The 19,577-nt window shown below is 36.9% G+C and overlaps 2 protein-coding genes and 1 long non-coding RNA gene across 8 annotated transcripts; 2 read left to right on the top strand and 1 right to left on the bottom strand.

Moving 5' to 3' along the window:
* Positions 1–1,584: 1,584 nt before the first annotated feature.
* On the top strand, positions 1,585–5,933 carry LOC135675706 (uncharacterized). The gene is made up of 3 exons (XR_010513971.1): positions 1,585–1,689; positions 2,576–2,672; positions 5,620–5,933. It is a non-coding gene; the product is annotated as an uncharacterized LOC135675706 (long non-coding RNA).
* Positions 5,934–7,147: 1,214 nt separating this feature from the next.
* Positions 7,148–11,874, top strand: LOC135580994 (putative chloride channel-like protein CLC-g). Of its 4 annotated transcripts, none has more exons than XM_065186131.1 (7): positions 7,148–7,596; positions 7,746–7,946; positions 8,027–8,204; positions 8,631–8,893; positions 9,454–9,723; positions 10,005–11,133; positions 11,340–11,874. In XM_065186131.1, the coding sequence occupies exons 1-7, from the start codon at positions 7,292–7,294 to the stop codon at positions 11,496–11,498; spliced, it is 2,505 nt and encodes an 834-aa protein (XP_065042203.1). In that variant the 5' UTR covers positions 7,148–7,291; the 3' UTR covers positions 11,499–11,874. The 4 variants fall into 4 exon arrangements, with proteins under 4 accessions (XP_065042203.1, XP_065042205.1, XP_065042204.1 ...); XM_065186133.1 differs by having other exon boundaries at positions 7,294–7,596; positions 7,774–7,946; XM_065186132.1 differs by having other exon boundaries at positions 7,296–7,596; positions 10,005–11,074; positions 11,340–11,506.
* On the bottom strand, positions 10,262–19,491 carry LOC103986818 (F-box protein At5g67140). Of its 3 annotated transcripts, XM_018828028.2 has the most exons (6): positions 19,317–19,490; positions 19,080–19,226; positions 18,354–18,489; positions 17,120–17,218; positions 14,720–14,814; positions 10,262–11,159 (listed from the first exon to the last, which is right to left on the bottom strand). In XM_018828028.2, the coding sequence occupies exons 1-6, from the start codon at positions 19,442–19,444 to the stop codon at positions 11,153–11,155; spliced, it is 612 nt and encodes a 203-aa protein (XP_018683573.2). In that variant the 5' UTR covers positions 19,445–19,490; the 3' UTR covers positions 10,262–11,152. The 3 variants fall into 3 exon arrangements, with proteins under 3 accessions (XP_018683573.2, XP_009403201.2, XP_009403200.2); XM_009404926.3 differs by lacking the exon at positions 10,262–11,159 and having other exon boundaries at positions 14,455–14,814; positions 19,317–19,491; XM_009404925.3 differs by lacking the exons at positions 10,262–11,159; positions 14,720–14,814 and adding an exon at positions 15,213–15,642.
* Positions 19,492–19,577: the final 86 nt, after the last annotated feature.

The following is a 19,577-nucleotide window of genomic DNA, read 5'->3' on the forward strand; positions in this document are numbered from 1 at the left end:
GATGCGAACAAATTGTATGTTAGTTTGTATTGACCAAATCAAGCACACACCATTACCCGTTGACTACGTTAAAGTTATAGTGAACTAAGTTTGTCCAAAGAATAGCATAGTAGGTTGGCATGCGAGGTCGCAGGAGCCTGCGGTGTGCACCGTCGGATCAGCCATCGTGCGGTTGGTGGGCGATGACGAGGTGGCCATAATCTTCGTCGCTTCCATCGGTGCAATGTATCGGTGGGAACTTTATAGAACTCTATCCTAACATCTGCTGGCCCCAATTCGCATGATAAATGTCCTAAGAACATTTCGAAGATAGATATGCACTTCATGAAATAAAATTAATTATTTGATCATATCAACTGGCTTAGAAAATAAATATGTTAATTGTGATGATGTAAAACGATAATATGCGCATAATATGCCAAATAAGAATTTAAATTCATATACTTGAATCCATGAATCATAGAGCTCTCATGACAGAATGGTGTGACCGCAATTGCTTGCAATGGGAATGTGGACCAGCAAAGTTGGATGGGGTTTCACAACACTTGCCAGCTTAGGGAGAGTGACACATGAATAATGGAATTGGTATGGTTGGTGATGGAGAATTTGGTTATTATAAAGTTCATAACTATATTTTCTTAAAATAATTATAATCAAAACTTTTGATTATCCAACAACTATAAATATAATTATTTTTATTAGTATTTTAACTATAATAATTAATGAATGCTATCGCAAGTAATGGCATATTGCAGTTATACAATCATTTATATAAATATTTTTAAATATATATTCAAAAGTTATTTGAAATGTGAAATTATAACAGTGTTAATAATACTAGTGAAAGTATTGACATATAACAAACAATCGACCATAACTATAACCTTAAGTATAAATCATTTTTACTAACTATTATTTTTGATTATTTTATTCTAATGACCTTAAAAAACATCATTAGAAATATAGATTTACATAGAAACAAAAAACCCATTGATTTAAGCTTCCTCCTCCATAATTTTTTCCGTTATTTTTCTTAATATATTATACGCCTGTCGAAGATATTAGTATACGTGTATGTGAACCTCAAAAATTCATATAAGCATATATCTACCATGACAATGCATTTCCTTGTGCTACCTCTCAATTTACAGATATGCCCATGGTTATATACCACGTTTCATGTCACACTGAATTACGATAATGCCATCCCCGCAAGGGTGTATTGGTCATTTCACTTTTTTGTTTTTATTTTTTTGGGGGTGCTAATTATTGGTTATTATGGGGGTTACGATTTATTTGATCGAGCACATATAGGTGGGTGGACACACTCAAGTGAAAATGAAGATTTCCTATATAAGGAAGAACAGGGTTCAGCTTTTCGATATTGATACACAAACCATTATGAGTGGGACCCAGATAAAAATGCAGTGGGAAAAGACGAAGTGACGGGGAAAACCTGTATGCTGATTGATCCTAACAGGCAATCCGAGACCTTTCTTAACCGGGCTGGCCGATCCCATCGTACCTGAAATCTTTGAAGTGCCATTTCCCGGGTATAATTTAGGTTTCCACGCCCCTCTTCCGATCGCTCAATCCAGCTTCCTTTTCTCGATCGTCTTCGTTTCTTTTAGTGATGGATCCTTTGTTTCATAGATCGAACGTTTTCTCGCTTTCAGATCGCATTACCCGGTAATTTTCTGAACTCCATTCGACTGTATCGATTGGAGTCTGTTCTTATCCTGTTCCGATCATCTTCGTTTCGTAACTCGATGAGGGTTCTCTTGAATTCCGGGGTCTGGTATCAAGAACGAGCTCTGATGGTGGGTTTTGGATTTGATGTTTTGGTTCCTTCCTCTTTGTTGGTCCGATGATCGATCTCATTGTTCTTGTTCTGTTTTTGGGTGCTCTGAATCGAGTACGATGGTTGTTCTCGATGGATTCAGAATGTGTGTGTCCGATCATCCGTTTCTGTGGATTGCAATGTGTTCGTTATTTGTTTGTCGTTCATCTGGTTCTCCGTGTTCCGACGAGTTATCTACTTAATAACGAGGTCTGGAATTCATCTCTGTCTTGCTTCACGATATTGCCATGTTGGTTTTACACAGATTAGTAGTTATTTAAGCTTCATCATACATCTAGTTGTCATTGTGCAACATCATTCATGATAAATCTGAGTTCTGCTACTTAGCTTGTGACATGCTATCATCATGCTTTTCTTTGCTGCTTATAATTCCAACTTCTTAATTGTCCTCATGATATTTGTATGTCTTGATGGACTTTGAAAGGAGGAAAATAACTAGGATTTTGTTGTGCATGAATTGGTTATATTTTATCTAAATGGACGAAACCCTTTCTTGTTTTCATATTTGGTGGTGCATGAAGATTACCAATATGGGACCTTTGAAAACTTCAGTGTCATTACTCTGATCATTTGATGTTCATATTTTTTTATGGCTACCTAAGATTTCTACTTGAGAAAGTCTAACTATATGCAGTCATATGTGATGGTGGATATTTAAGACCTTTTTTTTTTCCTCTCTCCCTTTAGTCATGCATAGTGTTTGTTTTACTATAGGTGTCAACTACCTAATCAGTAAAGACTTTGACATTATATCGCAAGATTCTTGGACTCGAAGCCCACCTTGGTCACTACCCTTTGCAAGAAAAAAAAGGTATTTGTTTTACTGTAAGTGCTGTGAGAAGGTTGCTTAATTCTGTTTGGGCCATTTTGTCTTGATATCAAAGCCATTTGAATATTATCACATCCGTTTCTTGCCTTGAGCAGCCAAATAACATGGGGCTAAGTATCTTTTTTAGGTGACCTTTTCAATAGACTTTTGTTATGAACTTGAAGTTTATGGCTGTTAGATGGATTATTGGTTATACTGGCTTGCAGATATTTCTGAAAATATAGTTTTATAAGGGGATATCTAGGAGCAATAAACATAACCAGTGAACTTATGCATTCCTCCAATGGCCTTCTATATCTTGTTTGATTGGTTCTAATTTGATGTTTACCCTTCAGAAAGGGTAAACTCATCCAAAATTTGTTGCCTTTTTCTTTTCCATTTGAGGAATTTTAGGAAAAAAATATTGGTTATGTTATCCCATATATATTTGTTATACATAAAACAATCAACAAGGAGTACATCAGTCTGATAGCAATAACATGACTAAAGAGAACAAATTCGTAGATTTTTCAATTGTATTTTGGCCATTGGAGAATGCAACAAAGGCCAAGTAGTCGGGATAGAGGGTTTGGAACTCAACAAGGAGAAGAACCATCCATCTTATTTTCCTACCCTGATTCCCATGCGGTAGCTTAGATCCTAGGTCATCGTTTAGATGTCACCTTGAGTTATTTATTTTCACATTTCTTGTTAAATGTCTTACCATCACTTGAAAATTAGCATTTCAAAATTTCTAAATTCTAATAGGATATATACAAGCATTTCACAACAATGGAAAGATAAGCTACTTAAAATTAATCAAATATGGAAGCAATTCACACATAGTACTTCATTATTATCATATTAAATGAATGTGTTTGTACATGGTGGTTGAGGTTAGTGTAGCCAAGACATTTTGAAGATTATTTATTGTACTATGGTTTTGCAAGATTTGCTAGCTACAGAGATGCATAGTTATATTAGGAAGTGGTCAACTGACCCAGTCTTCTTTTTTATCTGTTTCTTACCTCCAAACCTTTGAAGAGCTTCCTTTACATATCCTCCACTTCACCAGGATCAAGATTCCTAAATCTGACCTGAGCACAACAAATTTGTTCAGATACTGGATGCCTGGCTCCTTTCAACTTCATTATTATTCACTACTAGATATGTGGATACATCTTCAACTGAAAATCCAAAGTGCTCATTCCATATTAGGGTTCAAATCATGGTTCAGACAAAATCATAATATTTTTACAACAAGATGCAGTAAGACAGTATTATTTTGCTAATCTTCTGCAACAACTACAAGCATTCATGTTCCAACGATTCTAGGTGAATAATATGAATCTTTTCTCAAGATTTAGTTATTTATAATCGAATATTTTTTGTTAATTTTTCTTAGCTCTATCTTTTTATCTTCTTGCATTACTAATTTTTACTGGTCCATCTTGTTTGGCAAGGACAACCATAAACCGTTTTTGAATATGTTCACATCATTTTAAATATATTTTTTTCATGTTTTCCTTTATTGGAGTTGTAAGCAATTCTTTGTGAATGAAAATATTTTTATTTCATTTTTTTAGTGACCTTACACATCCACCTCAATATTTTTTCTTTGTCAAGACCAACTTCTATACATATTTTCATAGATTGACTATTGTAAAACAAGCCTTAAGCACTGTCCTATGACATGAAACTGGCTGCTTTTACCCATTCACTTGATCTAGGCACCATGTATGATAAATCTGTTACCAAGAGAAGCAGCATCTAACTTATTTCATATTTTCATTTGCTCCAAATGAATTTCTAATTTTTACATATTCGTTTTCACATTTAACTCGTTTGAATGCCCTTGGACCAGACATAAATTGATATTAAATAGATTCCAAATGTCCATATTCGACTATTTGCAACAAAGCAATTTTATGGTCACAGCTACATCTTGTACTCATATGGCTACAGTGAGTAGAATGTATAGTGTTTTGAATAACTTAATCTCTCTATGATTTAAAGTCATCAAAGTGAGAATTAGTTATTGAATGAAGTTCACGAACTTTGATGAAAGTTATTTTCAAGATGGCTTTTAATCAACTAAACGAGAAGCTTTGGGAATATAGTCTGATTCTCAATGCACACAAAATTTTTTTGGGTACTTAGTATAGAACCAAAATACAAATAGAATAACTTCAAACTAAATTTTATGGGAATGTCGTTGAAAACTGTCATTATATTAAACACTATGTCTAAATTTAAGTCGACATATAAGACTTTACCTAGTCTTATATACAAGAAATGGTCAACAATTTTTTGGGATGGGAATAATCAGGGCCTTGCACAAGCTTCAAAGTAAAAAAATCTAAATTAAGTCAAGTAGACTGCCAGGTTTTTTGTTTGAGGATCTCTTCATCTTAAGATAGAATAGTTTTAAAGTTTTTTCGTGTTCATGATACTAATCCCAAAATGTTTGATCTCAATACCACAGCTAGTTATATGTCTTCTTTTTATTTGTAGATCTGGTCTGGATGATGTAAGATGGATCAAGCTTTATCTTCAATTTTTTTCCCTCCCATTGGACTTCAATCTAGTTTTTTTGGAGATTTTTAATCGAATATTTATTTTCCAAGGGGCCCATATTATCATAGAGAACCGTTTGGCACACTAGAGCTTTCTCATGAGATGTACACAACAATTTATTGAGGAACACTTATTATGTTTCTGACTCACCAACGCAGTTATTAGATCAAGTGGTCCCAACATGAGGGGTTAGGCCGTAAAACCTAGTGTTGGCCATCATACAAAAGTATTCACATCTCTGGCTCTCTCACAGAATACTTTCCAATCACAATATATTTCTGTTGGGTCACGTCTCTAGCTCTCACTGAAAGTTACAATGATGCATTAGGACACAGTAGCAGTGTATCAGAGGTGTAAAATGGTGCACATGCAGGTGTCGAAGATCTAAAACCTGGCAAGTCTATCGTCAAAGATCATACAACTCCAACCATAAGCACCCTGGAATCTTGGTGGGCAGTGCAAACTTTAATGAACAGGTACAACTCCTTGAGTTCATATAACCTGTGGGTCTCATGTCGGGTTAAAAAGCTAAAAAAACTCCACATATCATGTCTTTATCTAAGAGTCCGTCTCTCCCTTGTTCAGATTCCCATTGCAAGATACTCTTCAAAATAAAGTTGTCCGTCCATTCATCTTTTTTTTCTTTAGTATTTATTGTTGTTACTGTCGAGTCGTCAGCATCACCAATGTGTGCGCCTTCCACTTCTCACGAATATTTTAATTTGAGTCATAAGTAAACTTCTCTATCCAAAAACAAAATTATATACACTAATTTGCGAATACATAAAGCGATGTATCTTTATGTGTCATATTCATCTAGTGATAGTGATAGTGATGTATCAACGACCAATGGTTCATGATATCATTTAAAAAAATTATGCTATAAATAAATCATTATTGAATAAAAATATTTATTTAATTTTTTTTTTTTTTTTGTATAAACTGATTTTTTATTTCGAGTCAGTTTGTCTCTCTAGTAACTATTTTTAGATAGATTTATAGTGTTTAAATGGAGTTAATAAAAATATTATAATCATACTAAAAAAATTATAATTTAACAATATAAATCTTATACATGGGTGATTAGATCGATGGTGTAACTAGATACTTGCTCCAAGGATTATAATAAATACAAGATGCTCTTTGAGAAATATGAAAAATCTGTACTTTTAGAATAAAAAAATAAAAAATTCATGTTTAGTGTTTCACGTTATCGGTGCATAAATTTTTCATCAAAAAAATGAACAATTTTGAAACGGTAGGAACACTCCAACTACCGGTAGCTTCATAAACTTTTTTTGCAATAGTTTCCGTGGTTGGTTCTAATCAAAGAGACCCTTTTCTCTTCTCCCCCTAAACTTCACAATTAACTTTGTGTTATTTATTATTCTTTAATTGCAGTTCATTATTACTGTCATAACGGTAGGGCTCTTTATCACATAAAGCTCCATCAGCTTATGTAACCTGTTGTGACTATTTTACTGATTGAACCTTCGTTAATGGATTGAGCGGGCAGCTTTTTTGGGTCTGCGCTGCCGCCTCTTGTGGGGACGTTCGTTAAGTGGTACGCTCCGATACCAGCTCTCTTTTTCTATGATAATAAAGGTCAATAAATATATATCTCCAAACATATCCATTTCCATAGTCTTTCAACTGCCCTTCGATATTGTCTCTCCACTAAGGGCGAGACTGTGAGGGAAAGGTTGTCTGTAATTTTAAAGAAATATTTTTACACATCTATCCTTGCTATGTTTCGAAAAATTTAGTTACCTCAATAAACCTTAATGTAATCGATGGTTGATAATATTGGTGGATCAATGGGCCGAATTATATTTCTTTTAAAAATCTTTTAAAAGTAATTATAAGGCCACAATCTAATTAGTGAAAGTTGGCTTCTTGATTTCTGTGATCGGTCCCGACTGATCCAATTTTGGAGGTATATGCAATTTTGCCCGGAGATAAAAGTAACGAACTCCTCCCTTCGCTACCCGCTGTCACTTTCGAGGGACGGAGTGACCCTCAACCACCTCCCTCCGTAACTTCCCATGCTTTCATTGCTTGATCCAGTCAACCGATCCCTCTCCTATAAACCCACGTCGGAGACCAAAGTTGACGGCAAGAGAAAAAGGAGATCTCACACTCCGTTACTGGCGACGCTCGAGCAGGCGGTTTCGATGGGGAGCGAAGAGCTCGACGACGACGACGACGTCGAGACCCCACTCCTCCATTCCGCCTCCGACTCCCATCTCGAAGACCACTTCCTCCGCATTCGCCGCTCCGCGCCCGTCACCACCTCCCAGCTCGCCATCATCGGCTCCAGCCTCTGCCCCATCGAAAGCCTCGACTACGAGTACTCGCCGCCTCCCTTCCTCTCTCCTGATCTTGATTTATCTGGGATGATCGGAAGAGCCACATGAAGTTCTGTCGAGGATTCCTTTCCGGTCGTTTGCTTGCTTGTTAGAGTTTCGATCTGTGACGAAATGGGATGTGAGATTGCAGGTTGATCGAGAATGATTTCTTCAAGCAGGACTGGCGCAGCCGGGGGGAGGCCCACATCGTCCGGTACGTCATCCTCAAGTGGACTCTCTGCTTCCTGGTCGGCGCCGTTGCCGGCGCCGTCGGGTTTTTCAACAACCTCGCCGTTGAGAACATCGCCGGCGTCAAGTTCGTCGTCACCTCCAACATGATGCTGGCCGGGAAGTACGATCGGATCTGATGAATTCTGATCCGTCTCCTGGTCTCTTTGGTTGATCCTTTTTCTTTATTTTCGAGCGGAGTAGGTACAAGTGGGCCTTCCTGGTGTTTGCGAGCACGAATTTTGTGCTTCTCATGTTTGCTTCGGTCATCACCACTTACATTTCGCCGGCGGCGGCTGGATCGGGGATACCCGAAGTGATGGCTTACCTAAATGGTGTTGATGCTCCGGATATCTTCTCGTTGAAGACCTTCTTCGTCAAGGTGAGGCTACTGTAACTCTTTACATGATTTCATCTGTGTTCCACCAAAAGTTGGCATCATCTCTTTGTGGAAGGCATTATTGCTTTATTCAACTGAATTAGACAGGTCAATTACTTGGTAAATCGCACTGAAGACTGACAGGAGAATTATAGTCAACTTGTTAATTGACAAAACCTGGATATTAATGCTTCTCGGGCCATACTTCTTTGCATTGTCATGAATTCATGTTTTTGTGATCCTTCACTTGGAATAACAAGTAATGGGGCTTGGAGTCAATAATGCCTGCTTGAATAATATATTATGGGGAGGCATTTTCCATGACTTATAGAAAGGGGGCAAGTGTTGCACACTTATCATGTTGGAGGCATCTTCAAAGTTATTAACATGATGGAAGTGAGTAACGTAGATGTTTAATGGAATCAACAGGTGGTAGGTTGCGTTGCTGCCGTCTCCTCATCTCTCCATGTGGGCAAAGCCGGTCCCATGATCCATACAAGCGCTTGCATTGCATCCATACTGGGGCAGGGTGGGTCTCGGAAGTACAGGTTAACCTGTAAATGGTTGAGGTACTTCAAGAACGACAGAGACCGACGGGATCTTGTCACCTGTGGAGCTGGTGCCGGAGTTGCTGCTGCTTTTCGTGCGCCGGTTGGTGGTGTTCTGTTTGCCTTGGAATGTGTATCATCATGGTATTGTGCAAGTTGATGTCTATCTCATGCCACCATCGGTTTATAGTGTTCTTTCTCTTCAATTTGTTCCGATAACTTGCAGATGGGAAATCTTTTAGTAGGTCCTTCACTAAAATATCAGTTTTTATCAGATAGTAAGATATTATTGCTCTTAAGGTTATCAAGATGATGCACATAAATTGAGTTAAGGTTTGCAAAATGTGATGCTTAGTGTTTCATTTTCTGGAACTTATAGCCTTATATTTCAACATGGTGCCTTAGGGACCATAGATTCTCTACTTGTTGCAATGCACTAATTATATTGAACAGAGTGGTTGAATCAGAGTTCACACTATTCTGCATAACATATTGGAATAAATATGTATTGAATCTTATGCATGACTGTCTTCTAGGGTACATTTAGTTACTGCTGAGGACAGACAAAAAGTTTGGGCACATTTGCTGAGAACTGCTACACCAGAGAATAATCTCTAATAGGAAATGGCTTTTGTTTTGTCTTTTTCCAAAGCTCTTTAATGTCCTCATTTCATGTCCTGATAGTTGTTTCCTTGGCTTTGAAGGTGGCGAAGTGCACTACTTTGGAGAGCATTCTTCACAACAGCAGTTGTCGTGGTCGTTCTAAGGGCACTAATTGATGTTTGCAATAGCGGCAAATGTGGATTATTCGGAAAGGGTGGTCTTATAATGTTCGATGTCACTTCTGCCGACGTCACTTATCACCTAGATGACTTACCTCCGGTAATCGTTCTAGGCATCATTGGAGGAATCTTGGGAAGTTCCTACAACTTTCTGCTTGATAAGGTTCTTAGGATTTACAATCTGATCAATGAGTAAGGACTACTTGCTTCCTATTTCCATTTGCTTATTTCCTTGCTAAACAAACTATGACTATTGAGGACATAAAGTTCACTTTAGCTGGGTCTCATTAAACCCCACAAATTCTTCATATAGAAAACCAATATCTTTCAGGTTTTATGATGCATTTGCATTGTGATTATTTAGAATCATTCAAATGTGAAGTCCTTGATTTCTTTATCTAGTTCTGCAGAGGTTGCAATATTTCCCTTCAATGTTGCTTTTGAGAATTGACATTTAAATTTTCATTTTTCAGGAAAGGCCATGTCTGCAAATTGTTTCTTGCTGCTTCAGTTTCCATATTCACATCTTGTTGCCTATTTGGAATGCCTTGGCTTGCATCTTGTAAACCTTGCCCAGCTGAATCATCAGAAGCTTGTCCCTCGATAGGCAGATCTGGAAATTTCAAAAATTTTCAGTGTCCTCCTGATCAGTACAATGACTTAGCCAGCTTATTTTTTAACACTAATGATGACACGATCAGAAACCTCTACAGTGCTGGCACAGATAATGTGTTCCAGAAAACTTCGATCATTTTATTCCTTATCACCTCTTACTTTCTTGGTATCATCAGCTACGGTCTAGCAGTTCCTTCAGGCCTTTTTGTGCCGGTTATTTTGACCGGTGCAACTTATGGCCGCCTTGTTGGAATGCTGATGGGTTCACATTCAACTCTCAACCATGGTCTTTTTGCAGTCCTTGGTTCTGCTTCCCTTTTAGGTGGATCAATGAGAATGACTGTTTCTGTCTGTGTAGTTATGCTTGAATTGACCAACAATCTGCTACTGCTCCCTCTGGTTATGCTGGTGTTGCTCATATCGAAGTCTGTGGCTGATGCTTTCAACGCCAACGTGTATGACCTGCTTGTGCAATTGAAGGGGCTGCCTTATCTTAAAGCCCACGCTGAGCCTTACATGAGACAGCTCACAGTTGCCGATGTGGTTAGAGGTCCTTTGCAGATATTCAATGGTGTGGAGAAAGTTAGCAACATAGTCCATGTGCTGAAGACGACCGGCCACCATGGTTTCCCTGTGGTGGATGAGCCTCCGTTTTCCAATTCACCAGTGCTTTTTGGTCTGATTCTTCGTGCAAACCTGCTTGTTTTGTTGAAGAAGAAAGAGTTTCTTCGTACCTGCACGCTTACAAGCCTTGATGCTTCAAGGCATTTCTCAGCTGATGATTTCGCTAAGTGTGGCTCCGGCAAGCATGAAAACGTCGAAGGAATTGAGCTGACTGCTGAAGAGATGGATATGTATATCGATTTGCATCCATTTACCAACACCTCACCTTACACGGTTGTTGAGACGATGTCATTGGCGAAAGCAGGTATTCTTTTCCGAGAAGTTGGCTTGAGGCACCTCTTGATTGTTCCAAAGTCCTCTTCAGTATGTTTCTTGCCCCACTTTAGTATCTGTGCCATTATATTTTCTATATATTACCGAAACCTAATTTCTCTGATGGTACTGAAATTTTTTTTTTATCAAACTATGTTTTCATTTAGTCAATTGCTGATTTTGCAATCTTATTAGTGCTTGTCTTGCTCTCTGACATTGTGTTTTTTTTTTTTTTTTCCTTTTTTTGGCTACTGCAGACAACACCTGTGGTGGGCATATTGACAAGGCATGATTTTATGCCTGAGCTCATACTTGGGTTGCATCCTGTTCTGTTGCAAAGCAGATGGAAGAAAACAAGGGTCGGGAAATCAAATTTGATCCAACTATTTTATGATCTTTGTCGATTCCAGAAATAACGACAATTGAATCTATCGAATCAAAGCAAAAAAAAAAATGGCTCACTGCCATCGAGATTATTTCTGGGGATTGGATGAAACAATCAAGTTTTGGTTCTACTTTGGAGGCGGTAAGATTGTTTATTCTCTTTGCATCGGTAAGTTTGGGTTTCTCGTTCTCTTTAGAATCTCAATGAACATTCTTTTCTCAAATGTAATATGCTTTCTTCTCTCAATCTAGTTTCAGTTTTTATCCAATCAATAGGAAGCTCAATTCCCATGAGCCAAGCATTTCTTAGTGTATTTAATCATCATCATCATCGATATGTAATCATTATATTGTCATAATTCATGCAAAGTGATCTGAATGTTGATTCTGTACCCTAGCATTTGTTCATATATAGCAGTTTATGTTTTGGGACGTCCATTATTCTTTTCTTTTTTTTTTTTGAGGTGAAACATATCAATTTCTGATATTTATTTATAACCATTGGTGTATTAGAAACAGCAATGATACCTTCCTTAATGACGACCCACATGAATGAATACATTCGTTGAACTTAGGATGCCTTATTCAGCATGTGGACATGGCATTGACCTCGTATGAAGTGTTTAATTGATTGGATGTATACACTTAAGTTTGGATAATATCATGTGTAGCGTGGGGCTAATTACATGTCACTACGGATATCTGGTTAGACCTTTTTAACGTACTGACTCTTATACTTAAAAAATGTATATCATAATATCTATAATTATAAAATTAAAACATTTAATTTTATTTACCTTAGCGTCATTAGTTCTGTCGATAGAAATATAGCACATGACAACATATACAGGAATGACATAAAAAATGATGGACAAAAAAATCATTTTAACATCTCAGTTACGTTTTCTTTCTTCTTAGTTGATTATTGTGTTGGTGGTAGACAACGATACTGCTATAAACTACAGGTGATTGTTGTAGTTATGGTTGGTGAGAATGACGTAGTTATCAGCGAGAACAATACGGGGATGTCGTTAGAGACGAACCGAGTGGAGCCCTAGAGGTGGAGTTGAGGGGCTTCTACGGCTTCTTGCGGGGGGAGGAGAACGGAAAGTGGGGACGAGAGGTGTGCAACAAGAGAGGAGGTAGAGGATGACACAAATATCAATGCACTGCATATGCATCGGCGTTGCTCAACATATGCGTCGACACTGCTTGGAATCTATGTCAACACGGCTCAGCATTTGCATCGGCACCGATGCAGATGTAGAGCGACGAAAGGGCTGCTCGACATCTGCATTGACACAAATGCAGATGCAGATACAGTGCATTGCTCGACATATACATCGACGCAGATGCAGAGCAACGAAACGGAAAGAAGGATGAAGGATCGGGGAAGGAGAGAAGGGAGAGGAGGAAGAGGAGGGAGAACGACGATGAGAGGTTAAGTAAAGAGAGATTACGAAGAGGATGACACAGATGTCGATGCAATATATCTACGTTGGCGTCACTATAGGAGCCGACACAATGCAGAGCAGCGAAAGGGGGAAGAAGGATGAGCATTGCCCTGCATCTGCGTCGATACAAATGCAGGGCAATGCAGAGCGTCAACATTTGTTGTCCTCTTCCTCTTCTCCTTTTGCATCACCTCTCACTGTCACTCTTCCTCCTCCCCCCCCCCCCCCCCCGCAAGAAGTCGTAGAAGTCCCTTAACTCCACTTGATTCGTCTCTAAAAATATTCCCACATCGTTCTTGTCAACTACTAAGTCATTCTCGTCAACCACAACCATAACGACCACTTGTGGCCCCTAACAACGTCATCATCCACCACCACCACAATAGTTGATAAGAAAAAAGAAAACATAATTTGAAATTATCTTTTTGCATATCATTTTCGTGTTATTCGTGCCGTCACTTGTTGTATCTTTTCATCGATAAAACCAACAACATTAGGATAAATGAAGTTAAATATTTTATTTTCATAACTATAAAAATTTTAATATAAATTTTTTTAAATCTAAAAATTGGAATGTTAAAAGATGTCTAATTATACAAGTTGTGCTATCCAATTCTTCCATTTCTTTGGTATCGTGTGCATGTGTGACTTGATTGTAGGTTTGATTCAAGTATTATATTAAACTTACTTTAGGAAGTCACTGACAGAAGAAAAAAAAATCTGATTATGTACCAAAATTACAAATTACTTTAAAAAGTTCAAAAACAAAGTGTCGTCGATCTTATGTACCACCAAACCATGGTGATTAATCCTCTACTGATCAATATAATGATAGCAAAAGTTTAATTATCACTAATATACTTATATTCCTGCTAAATTAATATTTACTTCTCTCTCTGAAAGTAAGTATAGAAAACGAGAATTTGCATTACAAAGAGTCTTTTAAATGTTTATAAACTTTAATATTTTTACATTCAATGGTAATTTTGTTAAACTTAATTTGTTAGACAAATGCTGATGACAGCTGCAACGATAACGAATAATTTAAATATTTAAAGAAATATATCTACATATATATCGCATTAAATTTTCGATGGAAAATAAACTATTTCTATATAAAGAACATATATTTAGAACTCGATTCGAAGGGCCTAAAGAAACAATTTTAATGAACTTTGCTCCCTAAAATCCCAAATCCTACTTAAGTTTTCTTATCTTTCTTATTTTGAAGTGCTCATATAAGTCATTCTAAAATTGGCTCAATAACTTACAGAAACACTATATTTTCGATTGCTTCACAGATTTCGGATTGATCACACCCAAAGAAAGAAAAAAAAAACCTGGATCAGTTATAAACTTAAAAAATCACCCAATTCGACCCTTTTTTGGTTGCCATTATTCCCTGTAGCAATTAAATCCTTCAATAGTAGCATATTTTACAACACTACAATAGAATCATTTTTTTTTCCAAGATGATACATCCATTGATCATTGGGTGTTTACTTCACTTACTCTGTAATTAGTTTATGACCTATGGCATAAAACCACCACCTACTTTTTTTTGGAACACCAAAAAAGAACATACAGCGATTTAAAAGGAAAAAAAAAATTACAATATGGTTCAGAAAGAACACCAAAAATGTTTAGATGGAAAATTTGAAGGGGACCTTTTTTTACTTTTTTTCATGTAATATGGATGAGTTAGAAGCTCACAATACGATCCAAAATGCCTAAAGTGAGAAAACAAATTCTAGCAAACATGAGCCTTACTATGTGATTTCAGAGTAACAGATTTGTACCTTGGCCAAGGGAGAAGGTTAGCTGCCAATATACCATCTCTATGTTTAGGAAGACATTCTTTGGCCGCTGGGTTGCCCTGCTCACTTCTCTGCCTCTACAGATAACAAAGAGAAATAGATTTTATTCTTGCTATTATTGTGTTGTCTCTCAAAGTATTCATTATATATTGTACAATATCGACATAAACAAAGTTCACTGTACCATACCAGCATTTCGATTCGGGCTTGGTACGGTACGGTACCGATGTACCGGACGATACATTAGGGCATACCGAACGGTATACCCTGGTGTACCGAATAATTTTATACTTTTTCATATTGTAGCACTGTAGTGGTACCTGACGATCCGCGTACGGTAACCTGTCGAACCGATACGTATCGCCCGATACGGGAGGTACGCTTCGGTATGACAGACCTTGGACATAAATAACATGACCAACTTCTTACTTAACCGACAATTTTGATGTAATCCACTTAGAGGCCAAGTGAAAGCTTATAAAATGGAAATTTTAATTTTCAAATGCCATTCCAAACAGTTTTGCATGTTATAAAATATTTACAGAATTTCAAACATAAGTAAACATTTCACATTAATATACATCACTGTCCGAATATCTATTTTTGTATGCATGATAATGACCATGTCATTTCATGCATACATACATATAAAGACAAGAAATTGACTGACACATTGATTGGAGCAATAAAATCAACCTCCCTTATACTACCCAACTCGTTCCAACACTCAGATGTTGTGTGCTAGGTTTTATCTTCAAAGCAGGGCTGATAGCTAGCAAGCTGACGAAGCAATCCACAGGTACTCGCATACCCCAAACATTGATTGATTCAAGTTTACGACACTTATTTACGAGCATAATGAGGCCACTCTGTGTCACATGTCGACAGCTCCATAGGATAATAGTCTATTACAAAAATTCCAAACATCAGCATATGCATCAGGAAACTGGCATCGACAATACAAATTTGCTTTGATAATAACCACATCATGCCTCCAGAATTTAGAATTATCCAAAGTACATGGCAACTCCATAAAAGTGTTAATTGGTCGAGTACTAACAGCAGTACTTCAGCTTCTACTTATTACAAATTCACTCCTTATATATGTTTAGCATAGAAGATATATCAGCAGAATTGCTACAGCTATCTCAAATCAAATTTTCCTTGTGATGTTACCTCAAATTAAATGCTGCTGACAATTTTGTATTTACATAGTTTTTCTCTTGATGATTGAGTTTTATGAAGTGCAATTAGCACCAAAGATATTATATAAACATGACATTAAATCAAATTTTGAATTATCCAAAGGACATGGCAATTTCACAAGGGTTAATTGGTCGAGTAATAACAACAACATTTGCTCACTATGTATGTTTAGCATAGAAGATATTACTAGAGTCAAATCAAACTTTCCTTGTGATGTTACCTCGAATTAAATGATATTGCCAATTGTTGTATTAATGTAATTTTTCTCTTGATGATTGAGTTTTATGAAGTGCAGTTAGCACCAAAGGTATAATATAAATGTGACATCAATTAGCAGATGAACACTAACTTCAAAGCTGTTTTTTTTTTTTCTTATTGACCTAATTATACTGTGGCCCTTATTGGGCTTATTATAAATTAGATTCCTTCCTATAAGGTCCTTGAAGACCTCACCCCCCTGTATTTTTTATTTTGTACTTATTTTTTTTTTCCATTTTAGTTTTCTATCTCCATTTGTTTTTCTATCTACTTAAGGAAAAAGAGACAAATGGGGTTTCTACGTACTTCTACTCAAAAGCTGGAAAAAATACGTTAAAGTTTGTATACCACTTAAAATTTAATGTATGATAGTTTACATCCCTACATAGCTATCGACATTGATCCTCCTATAAAATTTACAGTTCTCTATTTATGAAACAGTGCACAAGCAAACTTGTATCTCATTCAACAATCAAGATTGATCAAGTTAGCATGGTAGTCACACATCAAGACAAACTAAAATTGCACAGCTTGTTTGAAGTTGACAAACTCTTGAACTACTCAAGTATAATAACCAATATCCATGGTCCAGACATGTCAAAAATGCAAACAAAATTGACAAATCTTAACATTTTATTAAGAGGAAAGGCATCCCAAAATCAACTTATAAAGGACTCAATGAAATATTAATTAGGATAAAGTAGCAGAAGAGCAAAGGAGAATAATCATTTTACAGCAACAACTATCACAAGTGAAACTAGCTGCAATCAATTTTATATGAGATGAAGTGGATCCCAAGACCAGAAATTATAGGTCTTTCACTTATCATATACAATCTATGTTCCAAAAGTCAGAACTAAGGAAATCATTAAACATAAAATGCAAAATTGCTTGCAGGTTTTGTATTTAAGAAAGTACCTTGATTTGTGGACAACTACTTGCAATTGCATATAAAGAGTCATCCGTAATGAATGTGCCACCAACATTCAGGTGTTGCAAGGAATTAGCTCTGGTCACCTGAACAACATCAAACCCAATAAGACAACCAGTACAAATTAATACAGATTACAGTAATGATAGTCACATAGAGGCCAAACATACACTCAGGAAAAAGCAACATGCTGTTGATGCATGATATGATTTATAAGAACGATTGAATTACCGATTTGAAACTGCAAAAGTTCTTTAACACAAATATCCTTTTATCTCTTTTGACGCAAAGAGATAGACAAGTCAACTAGGGAACAACTATCCTTTTAACTGGTCATGTATTCAGCATTACTTTCGTAAGTAAGATCTTTTTACTCTTTTCCCATCAAACCAGATCATTCTCTAGATTGGTTCAGTAAATGAAGGACCAAACCCATGGACTAGGCCTACAGCTTCTTGTAGGTTTAGTAGTGCCTTCGAGAGGAAAATCAATCCATGTAAAGAAACTAGTAATTTAATCTTATACTAGATTCTTTCTGAGTTGCAAAGAACTTTCGACAGTTCCTCCATCGTCTATGCTTAAACCGCAACCAACAAGGCAACACTTTTAACACCATCTGTCCTTTAGGTTGCGGGGTTGTTCTTTCAATTGTCTAAAATTTTCCTGTTTAAGTATTTGGAATTACAGGATGGATATCAGTTTACTAATCAATCACAAAGTTTTGTCAATATTTCATGTTGGCTTCAGAATTTGAGTTGCGTGCCATGGAAAGCATCATAATTCATATCAATAAGAAAATGATTTGATAATGACAAAGGTAAGTGCACTCAACTTCAGGGTATACAGAAGAAAAGAGTAAAATAAATAAATAACAAAAAGAAAAGAGCAATAATATGGCAACATAAAATTCACCAGAGTATTTATTTGGCCAAATAATTCTCTAGACCATATTATTGACAAACCTAGCCAAAGTATTTTTAAGACAAAATAACTACAATCTAACATAAAATTGCCCCAGTGGTACTATTTGACTTAAACTAGGCCACTTTATCAAATTAAAAATCATAAATAAACATGATTGAAAATCCATACTTTTGAATGAACCAAGCAATTTAAAACATTTACATTTTTCCAAACAACATAAAAGACATGAGTTTAGCCATGGTATAACCACTAAATTGTTCCATTTCCTTTGCATGAGCAAGTTGGAAAAGTACTTACCAGCTGAATTACTCCTTTATCAGTGATTCCGGCCATGCCCCATAATGATATAGACAATAGATTGCCAACACATTTTGTTAGTGAAATTTTGTACAGTCCTCCATCAGTTATTTGACAGCCCCAGCAACTCCTAGAACTATAAAAAAATGAAGTAGACTTTAGATAAATAACAAGTCGTAAGAAAACATAGAAATAATTGATAGCAGACTGACAATTTTTTAAGATTTAATACATGTTTCATCAAATACAATAACGTCAAAGTTTGATTAAGTCAATGACAGTATAAGCAACATTACAAGATACACAAACAGAACAACGGAGAAAGAATACCATTGCTGTCATGTAAATATACGGTGCGCTAAACAACAATCACAGAACACAACTATCCAATTGCACTTAACAAGAAGAATGAATTTACTAACAGTATGAACTACAAAGCTAATTGAAAGCAGTTCATGAAAGAGTATAAAAGCCAAGAAACAAAAAATCATATCCAAAAATCTCAAACACTATGTATATTTCAAGCCGATGCTCTCTCAATGTCCAACAAGGAATAAGTTACATGGTTGATGACAACCCAAATAACTACTCGATTTCTTTAATTTCATTATTTGCACATTATATATATATATATATATATAAGCACGGCAAGTGCTGAAAAACCTACTTATAGGGGGAAAATTGGAAGGAAAACCCGATGGAAATTGAAGAGGAGATGGAAGATACATATCGAGCTCCTTGAGATTGTAGGCCGCACGGACGACCCGGGCAGTTGATTCGTCGTCCACCTTCCACCCGGCGAAGCTCAGCCTCTCCTTCCTCGCGAGGGACTCCTCCACCCCTCGCCGCCACTTCCGGCACACCCCACTCGCCCTTGGAATTTCAAAGCCGCGAGTCAAACAACCCGATTTAACCCAACTAAGAAGAGAAAAGAGAATCGAGGGTATCGCGATCGGCGCTTACTGTGCCAGATCCTTGAAGGAGGAGATAAGAGAGAAGATGAAAGCGAGGAGGTCCACCGGCAGCCGCTCTATCTCGGCCTCCAACTCAATCGCCTTCGCTTCCTTTTCCGCTCCCTCTCCCCCCTTCATCTTGTGGGCGAAACAATCTGCGATATGGAAGGGGTAGAGAAGGCTGGGTAACGGCGAGGCATTATATAGGTGGGTGAGGAAGCCCAGGCTTTCGGCGTTATGTGCTCATCCGCCCGTCATCGGTACGACAACG

Source organism: Musa acuminata, chromosome BXJ1-6 (assembly GCF_036884655.1).
Source record: "Musa acuminata AAA Group cultivar baxijiao chromosome BXJ1-6, Cavendish_Baxijiao_AAA, whole genome shotgun sequence".
In the NCBI taxonomy this organism is placed as follows: domain Eukaryota; kingdom Viridiplantae; phylum Streptophyta; class Magnoliopsida; order Zingiberales; family Musaceae; genus Musa; species Musa acuminata.

What these genes read in the sequence shown, in the direction of transcription:
- LOC135580994 (XM_065186131.1), top strand. Translation starts at nt 7,292, where the DNA reads ATGCTTTCATTGCTTGATCCAGTCAACCGATCCCTCTCCTATAAACCC. An exon ending in TGAAGACCTTCTTCGTCAAG is followed by an intron (nt 8,205 to 8,630) that starts GTGAGGCTACTG and finishes TGGAATCAACAG; the next exon opens with GTGGTAGGTTGCGTTGCTGC. An exon ending in TTGGAATGTGTATCATCATG is followed by an intron (nt 8,894 to 9,453) that starts GTATTGTGCAAG and finishes TTGGCTTTGAAG; the next exon opens with GTGGCGAAGTGCACTACTTT.
- LOC103986818 (XM_009404925.3), bottom strand. Translation starts at nt 19,444, where the DNA reads ATGAAGGGGGGAGAGGGAGCGGAAAAGGAAGCGAAGGCGATTGAGTTG. An exon ending in AATCTCAAGGAGCTCGATAT is followed by an intron (nt 18,490 to 19,079) that starts GTATCTTCCATC and finishes ATTTTTTTATAG; the next exon opens with TTCTAGGAGTTGCTGGGGCT. An exon ending in ATAAAGGAGTAATTCAGCTG is followed by an intron (nt 17,219 to 18,353) that starts GTAAGTACTTTT and finishes GATGTTGTTCAG; the next exon opens with GTGACCAGAGCTAATTCCTT.